General features: G+C 55.0%; 7 protein-coding genes across 7 annotated transcripts; 4 read left to right on the top strand and 3 right to left on the bottom strand.

Annotated features, from left to right (window-relative positions):
- Window positions 1-91: 91 nt before the first annotated feature.
- BZA05DRAFT_339630 (COP9 signalosome) lies at window positions 92-810 on the top strand (the record flags this gene model as incomplete). The annotated part of the gene is made up of 2 exons (XM_051480940.1): window positions 92-297; window positions 366-810. 2 exons carry the CDS (start codon window positions 92-94, stop codon window positions 808-810), a joined length of 651 nt encoding a protein of 216 aa, XP_051338115.1.
- A 465-nt stretch (window positions 811-1,275) lies between these two features.
- On the top strand, window positions 1,276-2,581 carry BZA05DRAFT_402039 (glucosidase II beta subunit-like protein-domain-containing protein). Its single transcript, XM_051484065.1, has 3 exons — window positions 1,276-1,447; window positions 1,510-2,115; window positions 2,169-2,581. The coding sequence occupies exons 1-3, from the start codon at window positions 1,346-1,348 to the stop codon at window positions 2,490-2,492; spliced, it is 1,032 nt and encodes a 343-aa protein (XP_051338116.1). The 5' UTR covers window positions 1,276-1,345; the 3' UTR covers window positions 2,493-2,581.
- Window positions 2,582-2,857: 276 nt separating this feature from the next.
- BZA05DRAFT_375225 (5-azacytidine resistance protein azr1) lies at window positions 2,858-4,703 on the top strand. Its single transcript, XM_051481783.1, has 5 exons — window positions 2,858-3,405; window positions 3,477-3,483; window positions 3,548-3,773; window positions 3,844-3,913; window positions 3,977-4,703. The coding sequence occupies exons 1-5, from the start codon at window positions 2,962-2,964 to the stop codon at window positions 4,475-4,477; spliced, it is 1,248 nt and encodes a 415-aa protein (XP_051338117.1). The 5' UTR covers window positions 2,858-2,961; the 3' UTR covers window positions 4,478-4,703.
- A 124-nt stretch (window positions 4,704-4,827) lies between these two features.
- On the bottom strand, window positions 4,828-7,147 carry BZA05DRAFT_402041 (uncharacterized protein). The gene is made up of 8 exons (XM_051484066.1): window positions 7,064-7,147; window positions 6,555-7,006; window positions 6,277-6,360; window positions 6,170-6,214; window positions 6,007-6,117; window positions 5,650-5,952; window positions 5,241-5,599; window positions 4,828-5,179 (listed from the first exon to the last, which is right to left on the bottom strand). The coding sequence occupies exons 2-8, from the start codon at window positions 6,963-6,965 to the stop codon at window positions 4,978-4,980; spliced, it is 1,515 nt and encodes a 504-aa protein (XP_051338118.1). The 5' UTR covers window positions 6,966-7,006; window positions 7,064-7,147; the 3' UTR covers window positions 4,828-4,977.
- Window positions 7,148-7,833: 686 nt separating this feature from the next.
- Window positions 7,834-11,618, bottom strand: BZA05DRAFT_81181 (SH3 domain-containing protein). Its single transcript, XM_051488664.1, has 4 exons — window positions 11,210-11,618; window positions 9,765-11,124; window positions 8,034-9,680; window positions 7,834-7,953 (listed from the first exon to the last, which is right to left on the bottom strand). The coding sequence occupies exons 1-4, from the start codon at window positions 11,411-11,413 to the stop codon at window positions 7,928-7,930; spliced, it is 3,237 nt and encodes a 1,078-aa protein (XP_051338119.1). The 5' UTR covers window positions 11,414-11,618; the 3' UTR covers window positions 7,834-7,927.
- Window positions 11,619-13,102: 1,484 nt separating this feature from the next.
- On the top strand, window positions 13,103-14,594 carry BZA05DRAFT_81219 (uncharacterized protein). The gene is made up of 2 exons (XM_051488665.1): window positions 13,103-13,148; window positions 13,204-14,594. The coding sequence occupies exon 2, from the start codon at window positions 13,312-13,314 to the stop codon at window positions 14,326-14,328; it is 1,017 nt and encodes a 338-aa protein (XP_051338120.1). The 5' UTR covers window positions 13,103-13,148; window positions 13,204-13,311; the 3' UTR covers window positions 14,329-14,594.
- Window positions 14,572-18,184, bottom strand: BZA05DRAFT_375233 (uncharacterized protein). The gene is made up of 7 exons (XM_051481784.1): window positions 17,395-18,184; window positions 16,939-17,340; window positions 16,688-16,878; window positions 16,408-16,635; window positions 16,213-16,348; window positions 15,171-16,155; window positions 14,572-15,109 (listed from the first exon to the last, which is right to left on the bottom strand). Exons 1-7 carry the CDS (start codon window positions 18,041-18,043, stop codon window positions 14,683-14,685), a joined length of 3,018 nt encoding a protein of 1,005 aa, XP_051338121.1. The 5' UTR covers window positions 18,044-18,184; the 3' UTR covers window positions 14,572-14,682.
- Window positions 18,185-18,814: the final 630 nt, after the last annotated feature.

Below are 18,814 nucleotides of genomic sequence, written 5' to 3' on the forward strand. Positions count from 1 at the left end.
CCTCCCCCACCATCACGCACGATCCTTCTCCCCCACAACGCCTCCCCCGCCTCCCCGCATCCAAGCATTACCATCTCTCCACACCGGCATTATGGCGCTCGCAACCCCAAGTCTCAGCATGTCCTACTTCAGCGACCTGTGCCAGGCGGACATGCACCCCGCGGTTCTCGTCGACATTTTGTCCGAGCTCGAACACAACGCCCAGATCGACACCAACACGTTGAATCCCGAGACCTTGAAGCTTCTATCGACCTTCTACACCGTCTACCTGTTGTGTTTGGTGCACGATCGTGACCTGTGAGCAGCCTGGCCGCTCGAACGAAGCTCGCTCGCTGCACCGACCGTCGGCTGACCCACCATTGCAGGAACGAAGCACGATTCCTCACCCAGCGTATTCCAACTGCGATCCTAGCCGACGCCCAGCTCTCGAACGCTGTCAGTCTCCTGAGAGCACTGTACACCCGCAACTACCCCGCCGTGTATGTTGCCCTGGAGAGTCCAAAGTGGTCGGATCTTGTTAAGCCGCTTTGCAAGCGTTTTCAGGATGACTTCAGGAAGATGACGTTCCAGCTGCTTTCGAGGGCATACACCTCGATAACCCCGGAATCGGCTGCGTTCTATCTCGGACTTGTGGCAGCGCCGGACGGCGAGATGGTCAAGGCGCTGGTTGCGGGGGGATGGGAATATGACTCTGCGGCGGGCTTGCTGAAGCCTTCGGTCAAATACGAGCGGGACGTGTCGGGGTCGACTCGCAAAGACGAGAGGATTGGAAGACTTACCGCGCTGGTGACCCATCTGGGGGAGGCTTGAAACCCACTCTTTGGTAGGTAGAGGGACACGGCGAGACTAGATCGCATGCTTGGTGGTGGACTTAGCGATCGAGCAATCTTTCTAAAGTAAATTCACATCCATACCCTCCATCAGGCCATATCCATATGTTTCCTGTGCAATGATAGAATGTCTTGCTTGGAGTTGGCGTTTGTGTTGCAATTCTTGGGGGCTTCTGTTTTTGTTTCTTCTTCACGCCCTGTGTATTTGTTAGAAGACATACATACCTCACGCTTGTTCGCATTTTAGGAAATTTGTTGATGTGGAGGCCCTCTATTAATGCCTGGTGATTTTGCTTTGTCCTATTGAGAAACCCGCTGTGAATAAATCTTTTCCAAAGGGAATATCTGCTGCCCGCGGCTACGGCGCCTGTGGCATGTCTCGTGCAACCCCAAGCTCTCGCTTTGTAAAGTTGGCCTTAACCCTTGTTAGCAGTAGCTAGAGTACCACCACTCAGTAGTCCGCAGAGACATACCTTCAATGTGATGGAACCTCCAAACCTCCACACATAACAAAGATGATTATAATATCCTCAGCACTCCTCCTTGCGATTGGACTACTCACACAGACCAGCGTGGGGCTGTTCAGTGTGCACGATGACCTGCTTGCATTTCCCCAGGTAGGTACATACCGGTGGTTGAGAGATGGAGGGCCACGTTTCTGATCGCTCCCGACACACAGTATGAGATACAGTTCCCGGAATCATTCGTTACGCCCGCGGAAGCCGAAGCGATCCTCTCACAGGCGCAGGCACGTACCGGCAGCAGTAATCGCCAACAGCAGCCGCTGGGAGGCGACTCCGACTCCGCCGCTAGCGACGACCTCACCGAGTCCTACGAGCTGATGCGAATGTCCGACCGGTCCTTCCTCTGCGCAATTCCCGTTGTGCGGCCCCCACCGCCCATGAACGCGACGGAGAAGGAGCTCTCCAAGGTCGAGGAAGAGAAGGAGCTTGCGCGCGCTACCACGCGCGGATGGGAATTGCTCTCGGATCTGGAAGGGAAGTGCTTGTACTTTGTGTCGGGGTGGTGGAGTTACTCGTTCTGTCACAACCGTGAGGTCAGACAGTTTCACCAGTTGCCGCCCCAGCAGAATAATCAGTGGCCGCCAACGGAGGACCCCGAGACGCAGTCGTATGTGCTTGGGCAAGCGCCGCAGGATGGCAGCAGGAATCCTGGGGAGGGGACGGAGCTTCAGGCGACCGGGGAGTTGAGGTATCTTGTGCAGAAATTGGGCGGGGGGACGGTTTGTGATCTTACTGGGAAGGAACGGAAGATTGAAGTTCAGGTATCTACTCTTGTCACGATTGTTCGTCTCGCCTGCTGATATTGGTTGCCCAGTTCCACTGCAATTCCCACGGACCCGACCGCATCGACTGGATCAAAGAAGTCTCCATCTGCTGCTACCTGATGGTGATCTACACGCCCCGCCTCTGCAACGATGTCACGTTCCTTCCTCCGCGAGACAACAAAGTCAATGGCATCACCTGCCGTGAACTGCTAAGTCTCGAGCAGCAGGAGGACTTCGTCAAGCGCAAGGTGAAGCAGGAACAGGCCGATGCCCTCAAGATGCTGGAGAATGCCCAGAAGGCTCTGGACGCGGAGAAAATCGTCAAGGACAAGAAACTGGAGGATGTCGTGTTTGTGTATCAGGACGGTCTGTGAAGCGCAGGAAGGTAGATGCAGATGTGCGCTGTATGATATAAGTTGATTTTCATAACGCTTGTTCAAGCCTGCTTGCATGCAGGACAGTGAATTCACTTGATTTTTTACGTACTTCAGACGAACTTCATCCAGTGATGTGCTTGGAATGGCATCGAGATGATCCCGTGACCAATAGTTCCTGCAGACTGCATAAAACCAGAATCCAATCCGCAGAGCAGATGGCGATCTTAACCTCTCTCAATATGCCGCCAAGCACCCACACCAGATCCAAGGTCTAGAATGACATCTTCGTACATTCCGGGGAAGTGGTTCCCGTTAGCTCTAATCGCCCCCACGAAGATCACCACGAGTCACGACGTCGTTGGCGCTACCACTAGGTATACTAACCTTTTAAACCTTCGGCACGCTTTTTATTCCACTTCACCATTGAGTTGTTAACTGAGTTGTTACACAGATTGTTTTCTCCGTCATGATGCGAATACACGCCCAATCCAGCCTGCGTTTCATCTCCCGGCACTGCAGCCGCACCCTCCCCGTCGCTCTTCCCCGGCACCTTTCCACCTCCACGACAGCAGCGCGGACGACGATCCCAATGTCGCTCCCACTCCCGCTCCTCCCACCCACACGCCGTGTGCCACAGCACCACCACCACCTCTCGTCGTTCCTGCGGCGCACATTCGCGACCAAGAAAGGACCGCCGCCGGAGTCCTTCACCTTCTACACGTCCGCCTCCTTCTCGCCAAAGGGAAAAAAGTACGATCCAGAGAAGGAAATCTTCAGCCACGTCAGCGGCTCCCCCGAGTCCACGCCGAACCCGGAGAAGCGCAGGAGTCGCGCCGGTCAGGACGCTTACTTTGTCACCGGACTGGAGCACGCGGAGGGCGATGGTAATGACGCGGTGGCGGTCGGTGTGGTATGCTTGCTTCCTCTGCTGTTGGTGTGGGATCCGTATGGTGGTGGCCCAGGCTGACGTTGGGTACATAGGCTGATGGTGAGCTCAATTGCTGGCTGAGAGGGTGGAGGGGGCGGGGCAGTTGCTGATGCGTGGAGTGTAGGCGTCGGCGGCTACGACAAGATCGGTATCGACTCAGCAATCTTCTCGCAGGCACTGGTTATCAGCATTGCGTCTGCAGCGCAGGCTGCGACGTCGGCGGCGGTGAACCCACGAGATCTGCTGGAGATCGGATACGCGCGCACCCTGGAGGACGACAAGATCAAGGGTGGCGCGGCCACCGCGTGCCTGGGTGTTTTCAAGAAGGATGGGACGTTGAATGTTGCGAAGTAGGTTCCCGACGAAGCTGCGCGGAGAAGAGAGGAGGGGGGAGGGCTAATGTGTTGGATGGATGGATAGTCTGGGAGACTCGGGGTTCGTGATCCTTCGTCAGGGAAAGGTGCACTATGCTTCGCAGCCACAAACCCATGTACGCCCCGCTCCCGCTCCCCTTCCCGTCTGTACATACGCCTACTTACACACACGCCTCCAGGACTTCAACTTCCCGCTCCAGCTCGTGTACATCCCCGCGCACTCGCCCGCGGAAGTTACGCCCAGCGACACCCCCGAGATGTCCACGACCTCGTCGCACCAGTTGCAGGAAGGTGACGTAGTCCTGTTCGCCACCGACGGAGTGTGGGACAACATCTCCGCACAGGAGATCTTGCGCGGCGTGTCGGCAAAGATGCTCGAAACCCACTGCTGGAAGATCCCGGTGGAGGGTGAAGGCATCAAGACCTCGGCGAAGCACCTGACCGCGGCGACGATGACGAAGGAGGATCATGTCCCGCTGCATACCGCCCTGGCTCGGACGGTGATCAGAATGGCGAAGTCCGCGAGCATGAACACCAAGCGTGACGGGCCATTTGCAAAGGAGGTGCAGAGGCTATTCCCCAATGAAAACTACCATGGCGGAAAGGTGGATGATATCACCGTCATTGTCACGGTGGTGAAGAAGAACTATCCGACACCGAAGCTGGCAGCGAATCTCTAGGTAGATTTCTTCCGTGCTACATTTTGTACCTACTTCTTACTCTACTTGCATACCCGGCGGCGTTTGTTAAAGGGAAGGGGGGGTGCTTTGTTTGTCATGTACCCAGTAGTTAGATACAATTCAAGCTATTGTAATACAATACTCATGCACAACCGCGGCAGTGAATATCCCGTTGGCCGGCTACCTCGGGAGATCTCACTTCCGCCAACCACCGCCCGGATGCACGATTGTCCCGAGCGGACCAATCTGGCGGGTCCTGTAGCTCCCGCTCGCTCCCGAATCGGAACGAACCGGCAATGTGTCTCGCTTCATTACCGATGAATGGGAAGGTAAGGTAAGGTGAGGTGAGGTAGGGTAGAGCTTTAGCTCACATCACATCACATCTTCACGTGGAGCACGACAATCGTTTTGGGTTTGAACAATTCCATTTCAATGATTGCCCTTCACCCAGACCCTAGACAATTCCGTTCCAGACCAGCAAGAAAAGAGGAAGAAAACATTTACAACTGGTTGGAAGTGTTGAAGTCCGACAGCCCCTGCTTGACACGGACGGCCATGGTCTTCTCACCCTCGCGAACCCACACTCGCGGGTCGAAGTACTTCTTGTTGGGCTTGTCGTCGCCGTCAGGGTTACCGACCTGCTTCAACACATACTCCTTCTTGTTGAGCATGTAGTCGCGGATACCCTCGAGGTATGCGAACCTTTTGTGGAAGAATTCAGTTAGCGGGGTGGGGGTGAAGGGTGAAGAAGGGGAATGCTTACTGGAGATCAGTGTCCAAGTTAACCTTGACAACACCGTGACCGATGGCAATGTTGAACTCCTCCTTGGTGGATCCGGAACCACCGTGGAAGACGAGGAACAGGGGCTTGTCCTCAGAGCCGTTGATCTTCTCCTTGGTGTAGGCCTGGTGCTTTCCGAGGAGCTCGGGGTGGAGGTGCACGTTTCCGGGCTTGTAGACTCCGTGGACGTTTCCGAACCCGGCGGCAATGGAGAAGTAGGGGGAGACGGAGACGAGAGCATCGTACACTTCGTAGATGTCCTCGGGCTGGGTGTACAGAGCAGAGTTGTCGACACCAGTGTTGTCGACACCATCCTCCTCACCTCCGGTGATTCCGATTTCCTTCACCCCATTAGCCCCACTTCACCCCTCCGCACGTACAGAACACTCACCATCTCCAACCACTGCTTCATGGGTGCTGCGCGCTCCAGGTACTTCTTGGTAATGGCGATGTTCTCCTCCTTCTCCTCCTCGGAGAGATCGATCATGTGGGAAGAGAAGAGAGGCTCTCCGTGCTGCTTGAAGTACTTCTCGTCCTCATCGAGCATACCATCGAGCCAGGGAAGGAGCTTCTTGGCGCAGTGGTCGGTGTGCAGGACCACGGGGATGCCGTAGGCGGGGGCAATGCTGCGGATGTAGTTGGCAGCGGCGATGGCACCGTTAATGGAGGCGAATTGGTCGGTGTTGGAGACGCCCTATGTAGAATATTAGCGACTAGGGAAGTGAGGTAGAGGAGAGAATAGAGTTACCTTTCCGGCGAAGTAGGCGGCACCACCCTGGGAAACCTGCAGGATGATGGGGGCCTTGGAGTCGCGGGCAGCCTCGAGCGCAGCAACGACGGTCGAGGAGGATGTAACGTTCTATTCCCATCAGCGCCGGCCACAAAACCGTGAGAGAGAAGAACAAACGTACGATAGCGGGGATGGCGAACTTGTGCTCGCGGGCGTATTTGAACAGCTACCAGGCCACTCCGTCAGTCTTCATGGACCGGGTGATTGGGGGATGTTGTGTAGATCTACGTTCAGAACATCGTCTCCAACGATGACACCCTTCTTCCGCGACAAGACATCAGTGGCACCCATTTTGATTGTTTGGTGATTTGTCTGGAAATCGCAATCGCAATGTCAGCCCTGTGTCTCCTCGCAGCCCAGCATCTTCGATGAGTGAGAAGACATGCATGCCTGCCCCGCAGCGGGGTCAAGTCAAGTCAAGCATCCACAATCCATCTCATCCGCCCATGCACCAGCACCAACGCAACATTCCCAGATCTCACAGAGTGAAAGCAATCATAACTTACAAGAGGTAGATTTGTTTGTTTGGTGAAGGTATGGAAGTTTGATCGGATCAAGAGGAGAAGAGAAGGAAGAAGAAGGAGAGAGTAGGGTTTTTGAGCGAAATATGAACCCGGTGCGCACTTGGATGACGAAAGCGGAGTGAGCGAGCGAAGGGGGGTGGGAGGGCGGACCTTAGCACTTCTCTCTAGGTGGGGCTGCCTGTCCTTCTTCGCCGGCCTTGCGAATTTCGGCGTGACGAAACGATTGTCTTGTCGACCCGAAGCGCGCCGACCTAGCACCTCGGAAGAAAAAAGGGATTCCCTCCCACCCACACACCACTTCGGCGAGGAACCTTGTGTGTGCGATAGAGGTTTCTCGGAATAAAGCCCGACCCCGCACGCGGTGTGGCGGTAAGATGTCAACCGAACAAGCATACCTGTGTCTTGCGCCGGGGAAACCTACTCTGCAAGAGAAACTGGTTGTCCAATTAGCACCAGTGTGAATGCTTGCTTTTACATATCGGGATTTATACCTACCACGTCCTTCGCCAGTCAAGCTGCACCGTGGAAGATCGTTCGCAGCCATGCCAGGGCGAATCTGTATGTACCGTAGAGTGCCCGGCCCTGATATGTAGTAGTGCCATCTCATATCAACCCCCACGTCTATATAGCCAACCCAGCGAGCCTGCCTTGCCTAGATTGCCGCGTACATAAACACACAGACATCTTCGGCGATGTTCGTGTCCCTGTCCGCCTGTCTCATCTATTCGTGTAGGTGGGGGATGTCGCTATGGGACATCTCGGCCCGGATGCAATCAATAATTAATGCGTTTGTGGAATTTTCTTCTTCGGGCGTCTGAGAGAGTTGGCGAAAAATCTTGCTGGAATTCTCGTACGTACTCTAAACGGTCCTGATTATACCTCTCTACACAGACATCGACATCCCTTTACATCATCGCCACGACGGCACACTAACCACACCACCATCATAACCACGGCCACAAACCCCCCCTCTTCCCCCTCTCCTCTACACCTTAGGAGCATACAGATCGAGAGAGGAAAAGAGGACTGGCAATGGAAAAGACGAGCCAAAAGAAAAGAAACAGAAAGCGGAGAAAAGGGAAAGAGATTAAGAGGGAAAGAGCATAAACATGAAGATCGAAACAACAAAAACGAAGCAGCACGTATCACAGTGCACAGTGCAGGCTAGATCACACATGCCACTTAAACCCAAAAACAAACTGCTATCGTACCCAAAAACCCATCTGTTGGAAATCTGCAGCGGTAAATAAAACACCAGAGATGAGGCTACGAGGATATCGGCGAAATATTGTCGATTAATTAGAGCTGTAGTGCGAACGAAAGAATAAAACCAGAACCAGGGAAAATGCTGAGAACTAGAAACCGAAGGGATTCTCGGGCGCTACACTGGTGTCAGTCAACACGAACGCCAATTCTAGAACATTCCCATCCACCTAGTCAGGGTTCGGGGGAAACACGTACTAGCTTTCGTTAGGTTAGCCCTTCCGGTGGGCTGCGGCGTCATTTTCTTCGGCTGCACTCCAAACCTAACTGGCGGCGGCGGTCCAGTGGGCTGAGGACGTAATGAGGCGGCAGTCTGCTGGGGTATCAACGGCGGGGGCAAAATCCTGTTGACGCCGAGAGCGCCGTTCGACCCTACGCCGCCGTACATCGAGAATGGCGGCAGGGGTTGCTGCCCAGTCATCTGCTGCATTGGCATTCCGGTCATCTGCTGCTGCTGCTGCATCGGCATGCCCGTCATCTGCTGCATCTGTGGCTGCGGGATAGGTTGCATCGGCATTCCAGTCATTTGTACCTGCATCGGCATCGGCGTCTGTTGCTGCATTGGGAACCCCATCTGGCTGTACTGCTGCGGCATCATTCCGGTGTTTTGAAATGACATCTGTGGCATTCCTCCTGGCTGACCTTGGGGATTCATATACGAGAACTGGTTTGGTGCACCAGTGAACGTTGGGGTCAGTGCCTGCGCAGGAGCCGTCATGAATGATTGTGGTGCAGAAAGGGGTCTCGCTGGGGGCGGCGCGATTCCTAAATTGTTCCCAGACATGGTAGGTGCAGCCGGCCGAGCCCGTCCAGCTTGGAAATTGGAAAGTTGGTTGGCGTTTTGCTGTCCGGTAAACATGGGTGGCATCATATTCGAAACCGGCACCGGTGCATTGATCCCGGGTTGCTGGTAAGTTTGGGGAGGAGTAATGACGGTTGGTTGGAGTGGTGGGGTGTCAAGCGACAATGATGCCAATTCGCCCAAAGCACCGGTCAGCGCAGGAGGCTGTGCCGTCGGGGCCGGTTGCTGTGTTTGCTGAGGGGGGGACGGGGACGCAGCAGGAGCAGCAGTCGGTGCCTTGGTCGGTTTCACGGACCAAGCTTCGTCCTCGAACCCGGATTCTGATGTCGCTCCTGGAGGCGAGTTTGATGCCGCACCTTGCGTTTGTGCTTGGGCCTGCATCTTTTCCTTCTGGGTTTGCAGAGCCTTGGGATCCACAGCTCCAGTTTGAACAGCTGGCGGTGGCCTCGTTCGCGATGTCTTCAGGTTGCCGTTGCCATCCGCAAACAGACCACCGGCCCCAGTTCCATCACCGTTACCACCATCCTTCTTTCGACCATATCTCTCATCTAGCTTCTTCCTGATCCTCAAGATATCGCCTTCCTTCACACCCAAGCTTCGCATGACGTCGGAGGTGAGATCCTCCAACGATGACCCATCCAGCTCGTCCTTGATGAAGCTCAATGCGTAGCGCTGGCAATTGTTGACATCCACGCCGCATCCCAGGAAGAAGTCGAACCAATCATAATCAATTTGGTTGTTGGACTTGACTGTAGCAATTGGGTTGGGCCGGACGGCAATACCGGCTTGCTCGTTCTGCGCGTTGTTCCGTCTTTGCTCCTTCATGATCTCCGATAGCGGCTTGTCCTCGTCGAGAGACATCCCGGTTCTGTCTTCGACGTACCTGAGGTCGGTCATAGACATCTTTGACACCGGAACGGCGATCTTGACACCATTGACCTTGTGCAAATGAATCTTGCCATCTCTGCAGCCGAGGAACTGGGCGTCGACCTTGAAAGAGCCGGTGCGATCCGTCCAAGTGCGAATTTGGGAGGTATCGGGCTCTGTAGTATTTTTTGTCAGTAAAGCATCGCTATTGGGCCTTTCTTTGAGATAACGCAAGCGTGAAGGAGGCTGATGAGGCATACTCGATTTCCCCGGCGCCGCAGACTTTCGACTCTGTGAAGGCGCCGCTAAGCTGCTCCTCCTCACCGGAACCCCGGAAACCTTAACTTCACCGGCGCCGCTGCTGCTGCCCTGTGGGATGTGAGGCGATTTGCGTGAGTCGGACCGAACACCGGGTGATTCCTTAATTCCGGAGGTTTGCGATATGTTCTTCCTGCCCCTTTCGACGTAGCTGCTGGGAAGGACACCTTCTTCCCCATTGACTTGGCGCTTAACCAGCCACCACTCGTCGTTGGTGTCATCCAGGATTACAACCTCGTCTCCCGCTGTCACCGACACTTCGTCCTCGCCCTGCGCTGGGAAATCGTAGAGCACAGTTCCGATGTCCTGCGCCTTGGCTCCGTTGACAGCCGCGATAACTTCGTCCAATCCTGCCGCTTTACGGATCCCCCGTAGCTCTCCGAGTGCAGATATTATCTCTTCGGCGACTTGGGTGGATCCGGCATGGAGGTCCAGCGATCTTGAGGGATGCTTGAGGTCGAGGAAAACGTGTTTCCCTTCGTAGTTGTATCCGGTCATGTTGTCGATAGTCCACTCTTCCCTAGGACGGGAGCTCTTGTCGGGCAGCAGAATGATGCGATTCGGACCCAAGCCTAAAGTCGCAGCACGCTTCTTCTTTGAATCCACCTCCATGACAGGGTAGGTCCGAAATCCGGGTGGGATAGGGTGTGATGAGTTGTCTTGGTCACCACCATGGCGGTACGGAGCCTGACCAGGCCTCCTGAGCGGCAAGCCGGGGCCATCGGAATCGTCCGATTCTACAAACTGGGGCGATTTCGGCGATTTGCCGCCGCGATTCGCGGTAGGTCGTGCGGCCGGCCGGCCCTCGTCCCGGCTGTAGCTGGGCTCTGAGCGGTGTTCTCGTTCGCGTTCGCGCTGTTGCTGGCGGGGAGGGGAGGCGGCCCTAGGCGGTTCTTGACGTGGGGACCGAGCAGGCTCGCGGTCCGGGAGAGCTGGCGAAGGGGGTTCGTCGCGAGGAGGCGGTGCATGTCGCTGTACAGGTGACGGACTTTCTGGAATATTTTCCTCTCGCTCTCGCGTGAAGGCAACATGTTTCTTGGAAGTAGCCGCCGCTGCTGCAGCAGCAGCTGCCGTAGCGGTCGCAGCTGCGGCAGCGCCATCATCTGCAGGGCTGGAAGCTTCGTCTCCTTTCTCGACATAATTCGCGGGCACGTATCCGTACTGGCCTTTGAGACCACCGAGCACCCAGTCCGGATCGGACGTGTCGTACACATCCAGGACGTCGTCCTCATTGAAAGCCAGCTCCTCTTCGGTCTGTGGAGTGTAGTCGTACAGTGCTTTGCATTTCGCGATAGGTTCGAACTAGATAGCTCGGAAGTACCGCGTTCCACGTTAGAAACCATCTTTACCGCCAACGCGCTCCGGACATTGTACGGCTGTTGCCTACCTCCTCGATGTAGTTGTTCGGAACGAGCCCAACCGGCTCCTCGTCATCCACTACATTGCCCTTCTTCTTTGCCTTCCACCAGTCATCGTCTGCAGGCTTCTCGAGAACACATATGATGTCTCCTTCGTCGAAGGAGATCTCCTTGTTGTTCTGGGCGGTGTAGCCGTAGACTGCCTTGTAAACACCCAAGAAAAGGGATGGCATCGTTCACTTCCGGGGGAGAGCGAGAGGGGGGTAGGAGGTTGCGGAGCCAAGCGAAGAAGCTGAGGACCGCGATGTTGATGAGGTACTAGTAATAGATGTATAGTTCGAACGATGGGTGGGGTGGGACCCAAGCCGACGGTCGTCTTTCTTGTTGTATGGCGAATCGAAGGGGGGTGGGGAAGGAACGGAGACCGAGAAGGACGGAAGGCGGACTTGACTTGACTTGACGGGGATGCCTTGATGGCTAGCGCCGTGCAGCAAGCAGCTGTTAGGGGGCTAGCTTGATTGGGCCAACCGTGGCACCGGGCCACGAGATGTTTGTGAGAGGACCGAGGAAGAGCTTCAACTTCAATTCGGCCTCCGTTGTTCATTCCCTTTCTACAGAAAGACACTGAACCGCACTCATATTCTCGCCTCTGGTAATTGGACATCTTGCTCCGCCCTGCTCTACTGACAACCGGTTGCCCAGGTCGACGAGACATGCTCGGGGTCTATTCCGCAACTCCGATGTACCCTCAGCCACTTACTGCGTCATCACCGCAGGTGCGAGATCCTGTATATACATATGTGCGTATAGCCTCCTCCAAAATGACCACCAGTGACTGACCTGTGCAAGCAACATAGACCTCCACTCCCGTTGCCGTTGCCGTCTCGGAAAATAAACAGATCGGAGCTCCATGCACGGATCTTTTCTTGGGTCAGCCGGATCTGTTCCTCGAGTCTAGCTAGGTAGTGCTCGGCAGCCTCCTCTCCGCTCCAGCGGTGTGGATAATCCAACTGCTGACAGTTCAGCTTTGGTTTAGGATTACGAGAGAGCTCCGCATTGACCTGTCGAGGTGAAGTGGGCTTTGACTGTGCACTCCCCCCTATGACAGTGATGCCGCGGACAGGTATTCTCCTTACCACGACCTCAATGGGTGCTTGCATCTTCAAGACTCCATTCTCACCGGCCGAGATGCGCTATCATCCGCGGTGAATGCCCAATAGTACCCCCGTCCGATTGCAGAACAGTAATATGGCGGAAGGGAAGGCCGCTCGAGACATCGGTGTCTCGCGCCACATTATGGCCGTTGTTGTTTAGAGTATCGAGAGTCGAGAGCCGAGAGTCGGTCAAAACGTGGCCAGTCGGCGAAACTTCCATGGCTAAATAGACATCTCCAGCAGTACGGGAATGACACTTTCAATCGTCCAGTCATAAATTAATGACCACCACTACCGCCACCTTCCTTCTCGCGAGTGACACTCTAACTGCACATGAGCCGGGCCCGGCTATTCGCAACCACCATCGTCCAGACTCCAACCGGCTTGATTCGATTATCCACCAACGGCCAGGAAGTTGGGCCTCTTCTCCACCTTGTTTTGTTGCACATGACAGAAAGAGGCGTCGTTGCCAACCAGTTGCACGCTGGCTGGTCATGGCCAAACCAGCAAAAAGCAAAAAGCAACACTGCCCACCACACGCCCCCTCTGCGATGCCCTTCCCCACAGTCCTCCTGTTCTTGAAGCTCACGGGCAGCCATTACCGTCACTGCTAGAGCAAATCATAGGCTAGATCCAGTGCAGGCAGGGTGTGGAATATAAAGTAGTGCATGTCCCGGGACATAATACCTAACCTCCCTCCATTCGTCCGTTCCGCTTCCCCGCGGTGTCTTTCTCCACACTCTGTTCAAGAGCCTATATAAACAGAAGGGCCTGGCCTGGCCATCGAGATAGAAATACTCGTCTAGCAACTAAAGTGTGGGGGCCCCAGGATTCGATCGAACTCGATTTCACTCACACCCGGCACATAGACTCGCCCACCATCAACGCTACGCACGTGCAAGCATCAAATTCACGATACAACCCCACCACCACTCACCCCTCACCACCAAACAAAGGACACCACGAACAACACCAAAATGTCCGACTCAATCCACCCGCCGCTCCCCTCCACCCTCCTCCCGCCGCTGCTGGCACACATCCCCAGCACCCTCACCTCACCCACGCCACCGGAGAGCCTATATCCGCTCCTCACGCACCTTCTCCGCAGCCGAGTCAAGCTCCTCAGCAGCCCCAACAACTGGGCCTCGCTGCTGACCTGGAACGCCACGCACGGGGCGGCGCTCGTCTCCCACCTATCGACCCTCGACCTGACCCCCCACCCATCCAGCGGCGAGCTGGAGCTCGGCCACGCCCAGCTCAACGGCATAAAGCGGCTGGACGAGGAAACCCTCAACGCATCGCTGGAACTCGCCGACTGGGGGCTGACAGTGATCTACACATGGTCACCCAACGACCCCGAGGGCGAAGACGATGCGTGGCGGGTGCTAGACGTGCACGCCTCCTCGTGTGCAGAGGACACAGCCTTATGGCACGCCACCGTTGCAGCGGCCGAGGAGGCATTTTCCGCCTCGCGCTCCACCGGCGGCCGGAAGCTCTCTGACGCCACGCCGCTGCTGCCTCAAGAGGCGGCGGCGCAGGGCGAGGAGGAGGAGGACGACGACGACTACTGGGCGATGTACGACCGGTCCTCTGCCGCCACGCCGGCGGCCAAGGAGCTGCCCAACCCGCCGAGCGAGGAGGCGTATTTCAGCCAGTACGACGAGGTCGTCCCCGCGCTGGACTCGAGCATCTACAGCGGCTCGGCGGACAGCGAGGTGCACACGATGGCGACGTCGCCTACGTCCTCGCCTCCGCACGCACCAAGGCCACTGTCGGCGGGGTCGGCGGGGTCGGATGGGAAGCTCGCCGCGAGACTCGAGGAGCAGGCGCAGAACACGGGAATCCAGGTCGAGATCGCGGTAAAACAACATATCTCGACGAGTTTGAAGAGCATGTACCGCCTGGCAAAGCAGGCGGGCATCGGCCGCGAGGAGTTTGCGGGAATTATTAATACCGAGGTGTCGATGCTTAGTATGATGGATGATGACGAGTGATGCCATGTAGTCTGTCTGTTGGTTGTATTTTTATATGTGCGCCTGCCTGCGTCTGCTTGCGTTGGAGTTCTTCATTCACCTGCCTGTTGATTGTCTTTTGGGTTTCATTTGCATTCGGGGGAGTTATCAACATGCTTTTGTATTTCATTCTCTGGATTGGGCTTGTTCTGATGTTCAGCTTCTTGTTTTCTTGCATGCTTGTTAGTCATGGGACCGTTCACTTTTCTACTGTAGCATATCCAATCAGAGTAACCGTGATAAAGTACTATCATTTATTGAACATGACACCCTAGCACACAACCACAAACTCTCCATCGTATACTGCAAATCAATTGGTGCAGAGTCACAGCGCGCCTAATGCTGCTGCTGCTCTGCTGCACGATCCATCTCTTGTACGCTCGATTGACGCTTCATGCTGCTACTGACAATACCCGGCCACACCCTGGGTTCGGAACCCGTGATGTGGACATCCCGATAGGCACCACCATCCTGAGACGAGGCTCCTGCCATGCTGCCATCAGTGTTTTGTCTCAATAATCCACCGGGAGAAATAGTGCCGTGCTCGTGGCCGCTTTCGCCGGCACGTAGTCGGCCGCTGGATGCTTTCACCGGTGCGTTTTGCTGCTGATCTACCAGTGTGCCGGCATAGGTGGCTGCATTGGTCTGCATACTTGTTGCTGGGGAGTGTGAGCGGTGCAGTGGTAGGTCCGACGCTGGTGGAAACTCGGATGATGGCAAAGAGGATGTAGCTTCTGCCGTACCGGTGGCATATCTCTCGATCCTATTCATGAAAGGTCAGCATTCAGGTTGATACGCTGTGGCTTGGGTGGTTATGGCCCTACATCCTCAGCTCCTCCAACAGTGTTTCATGCCTGAAAGCAATCCTGATATTCGGCACATTGGTCTTGTCCATGTTGTTGCCAGCAACACCCGAAAGATGGTAATCATTTCCAAGCCATCTCGCCTTCAGGGCGCCTTCGAAGCCCGACTGTCGGACGCTGTTCATGGCGAGCTCACACATGTCGACGGCACTCAGCTTGTAGATCTGTGCGGCGACCGAGTACTCCTCGATGAGTGGTTCCTTGGTGAAGGCGAATTGGAGCGGATCGTCGGTTGACAGGGAGACGTTCAATCCTCGTTTGAAATAGGTCTGGAACGGGTTTTTGTCGTAGGCCAGGAAGAGCGCGTTGTTGGACAGTGGTGACATTGCAATTCCGATCTGATCGAGGTAGAAGATGTACTGCAGCAAGGGAACCTTACGCAGCAGGATACCGTGACTGATGGAATGACAGCAAAGTACCGCCGCTGCAAGGTGGTCGGTGTCACCGGCCTCTCCACAGTGCGGTCGGAGGACAAAGGTATTGAATCCACGCTGTTTGCGCCAAACGTTCAACGACGCCATGTTCGCAAACAGATAGTAGACCCAGTAGCTGTATGGAGGGTTGGACTTGAAGTTCCAGTCCGCAGGTGTTGGGAACTTCTTGAACGTCCGGCGCTCAGGCTTGCTTTCGTCGTCCACGCTGTCGAATCCAATGACACGTTGGAGGAATATGTGAAGCTTTGGATGACTAGCTGGGTCTTTGGTAACCTCGAACAATGGATTGAAGATGTTCCTGATGAGCTGTTCGAACGATGTGATAAGATTCGTTGACTTGTAAACATCATAAAGCCGGGGAATCTGGATCAGCCATCGCACGTTATGGGTGAACAGCTTGTTGTCGACCACCCACGCGGCGAGTTTGTCCCATTCGTCCTCGGAGCGTCCGTAGATGGAGATACGGTACTCGGCCATTTGGTATTTACTAGCCTCCAGATCGGCGAAGACCTCTGTTGTCGCGCATGATCAGTTGCTTGTGCCTCCATTATCGGAAACGTTGCTCCTACCCTTAGTAATATCCGCAAGATATCGGCCTTTGACATAATTATCCGTCTTAAGGAAGATAGTTCGCAACCGAGACTCTCCCACGGGGTTGTATTTGAGATTGAACTTGTCGAAACGGTGGAAGGAGTCCGTATGGGCCTGGAAGTTCCAAACATTAGAATCACAACTCTGGAGCTAAAGGCTAGCAATAGACTCACATGCATATCGAGTGTATCGATACTCAAATCGTACGCTGTGAGATTGATACTGGCAAAAACCTCCGCCAGGGTCAAGTGCTTGCCGTCCCTATACAGCACCACTTCATCTGGGAACTTCTTCATCTTGCTCTTGATGAAGCGTAGCAGATGCTTCTGATTCATGCAAGCGGAATGGTGAACGTGAGTATCCACCTTTCGCACGTTGTAGAAATCACGATGGGGCACTCTCTGGTAATCGTCAGTGTTAGTGACTTCGGGCACTGGTCATCTATCCCCATACCTTTGAGTCCGCCATCTCTTGATGCTCATTGAGCAACGAGTACAGGTTCCATCGGCCCTCCAGGTACTGCAACCGTCTGAACGCAAAGCTCTTGCTCGGACCATCACTCGAGATTTCCAGTACGGTATCCAGGTCCATGTAGTATTCCCGTATAGCAGGAATAGTGACGATCGGCATATCAGTATCCAGCGCTACACGGAAAGAAAAGGAGTCAGATCCTCTGAAGTCAGGATTAAGCGGACAGTACATGCCTTTCTTATTCTCATAGACCTGATAAACGCCCTTGTCGTCTAAACGGAAAACCATCTCATCCTCCCCAGGTATTTCGACTTCATCGTAGATGAAATCTTCGCCGATGTCTTCGCCTGGTTTTCTGTACTTATTTTCCCTGGGGTTTTCACTTCCCGCCCAAAACGACTTTTCAGCGGCAGTAGGATCGATGCTGTCGGCAGGACCCTGAAGACCGACGGATTTGGCGGGATCTTCCACCCAGACGGGAGGTGGGGGAGGTGGGTAGATCTTCCAGCTGGGGTCATCGTTGGGATTGTCGCTGCCACCTTGCAAGGAGACCCGCAAGTATTTGTGTCGAAGATCGAGGACTTTCTGAACATTGGTGTAGATGACAGACAGCTCTGCGGACAAGGTTGGGTCACCTACAAGAGCTGGTAAGCACAGCTATAACAATGGATTTATACATGGGAACTTGCTGCCTGCATATCCACCGCGAGGATCAACCGGTACGGCGGCATTTCCGGATGATGCATTGAACTGCGGAAGTGCGCCGCCGCCAGAGGCGGATTCCAGAATGCCATGGGGGTCAAATCGACCCATTCCGGGCCCTTGGACTTGGCTATCTTCACGAGGCTTGTCGAAAGATGCCAGCCCGATCGCCGTGATTCCTGGTGTCTGGCTTCTGGATCCTACGGGAGCACCGAATGAAAACTGCTGCAACGATGGGCTCTGGTGAGGATTATGGTGGTGGTGTGAAGAAGTGAAGGACTTGACGCTTCCGGTTTTACTGCGACCTCCTGTGGGGCCACCCCAGGTAGAAGAACGCAGGACGGGAGAGTTCCATCCGCTCTGACCTACCCCTTGGCTATGCTGCTGTTGCTGCTGCTGTTGCTGGAAGAATAGCTTTGCGTCGGTTTGCCGCAGCGTCTTCTCCTGTTTGTAGTCGTAGAATGCAGACTTCCTCTCGCCATCGACGCCGCCGCCCATGTCGCCCGCATGACCTGTCTCGGGAGAGGACGACAGCTGACTATCGTCGTTGAGGTTATAGAAGTCACTTTCGTCGGGTCCTGCACTGGAAGGTGCCCGACTGTGGTCGAGGTGGGACCCTGCAGCGTCGATGTCCATTGCAAACGACGGGTATAACGAGGAAGGTCCGAATCGGACTCGAAGAAGCTTGTTGGATGTGAGATAGCACGATGGGGCTGGTTTCTTCAACTAATTGTTTGAGACAGCAAAAGTTGGACGGATGAAGAGGTGAATGATGTGGTTCGAGGACTCGGTATGCTTTCTATTGAAGTGCCCTCTGACGTAGCACAAAGTCACATGGTGAGGGGTTCGGCGACCCCCGCCGCTCACATTAATCGGGGCGAGCCCGTCGGCAAGGGAGGTCTAGAGCTAACTACGGCCGAGTATCTGAGACGAATTAGATGGCGATGCCACGGATTCGGTGCGTTTTGGGTCTTTGCGATTGCACTCGTTGTGGTGAGACGGTCCACTGCTCCAGATCCCCAAGTGGCCCCTTCTATGGACGGATACGGTATCAACGCGAGGATTGTTGTGAAGCTCTTTGAAGGTTTCATGGAGCTCGACACAATCTCGCCATTCAATGGTGCGGGGCCCCGCAAGCTAGGCCTGCGGCTCAATTCCGGAATGACGCTTCGAGGGCCTGCGACCGTCTCGACTCTCGACGTAAACACTCTTGGTCACAGGTATCTGGCCCTTCGGTCCAGAGGCCGAGACCGAGGACAGACACCGGCCCCCGAGTACACCGCCACGTAACTAATTTGATTCCTAGATTGACAACATCAACCCTGCTAAGAAGCTGCCATTGACGGTTCATTGTGGCGCCCAGAACTCTCAGAGACTTTCTACGGTATCTTTCAACATTCTCGTCGG

This window comes from Tricharina praecox (assembly GCF_024521635.1).
Source record: "Tricharina praecox strain CBS 144465 chromosome Unknown BZA05scaffold_17, whole genome shotgun sequence".
Classification (NCBI taxonomy): domain Eukaryota; kingdom Fungi; phylum Ascomycota; class Pezizomycetes; order Pezizales; family Pyronemataceae; genus Tricharina; species Tricharina praecox.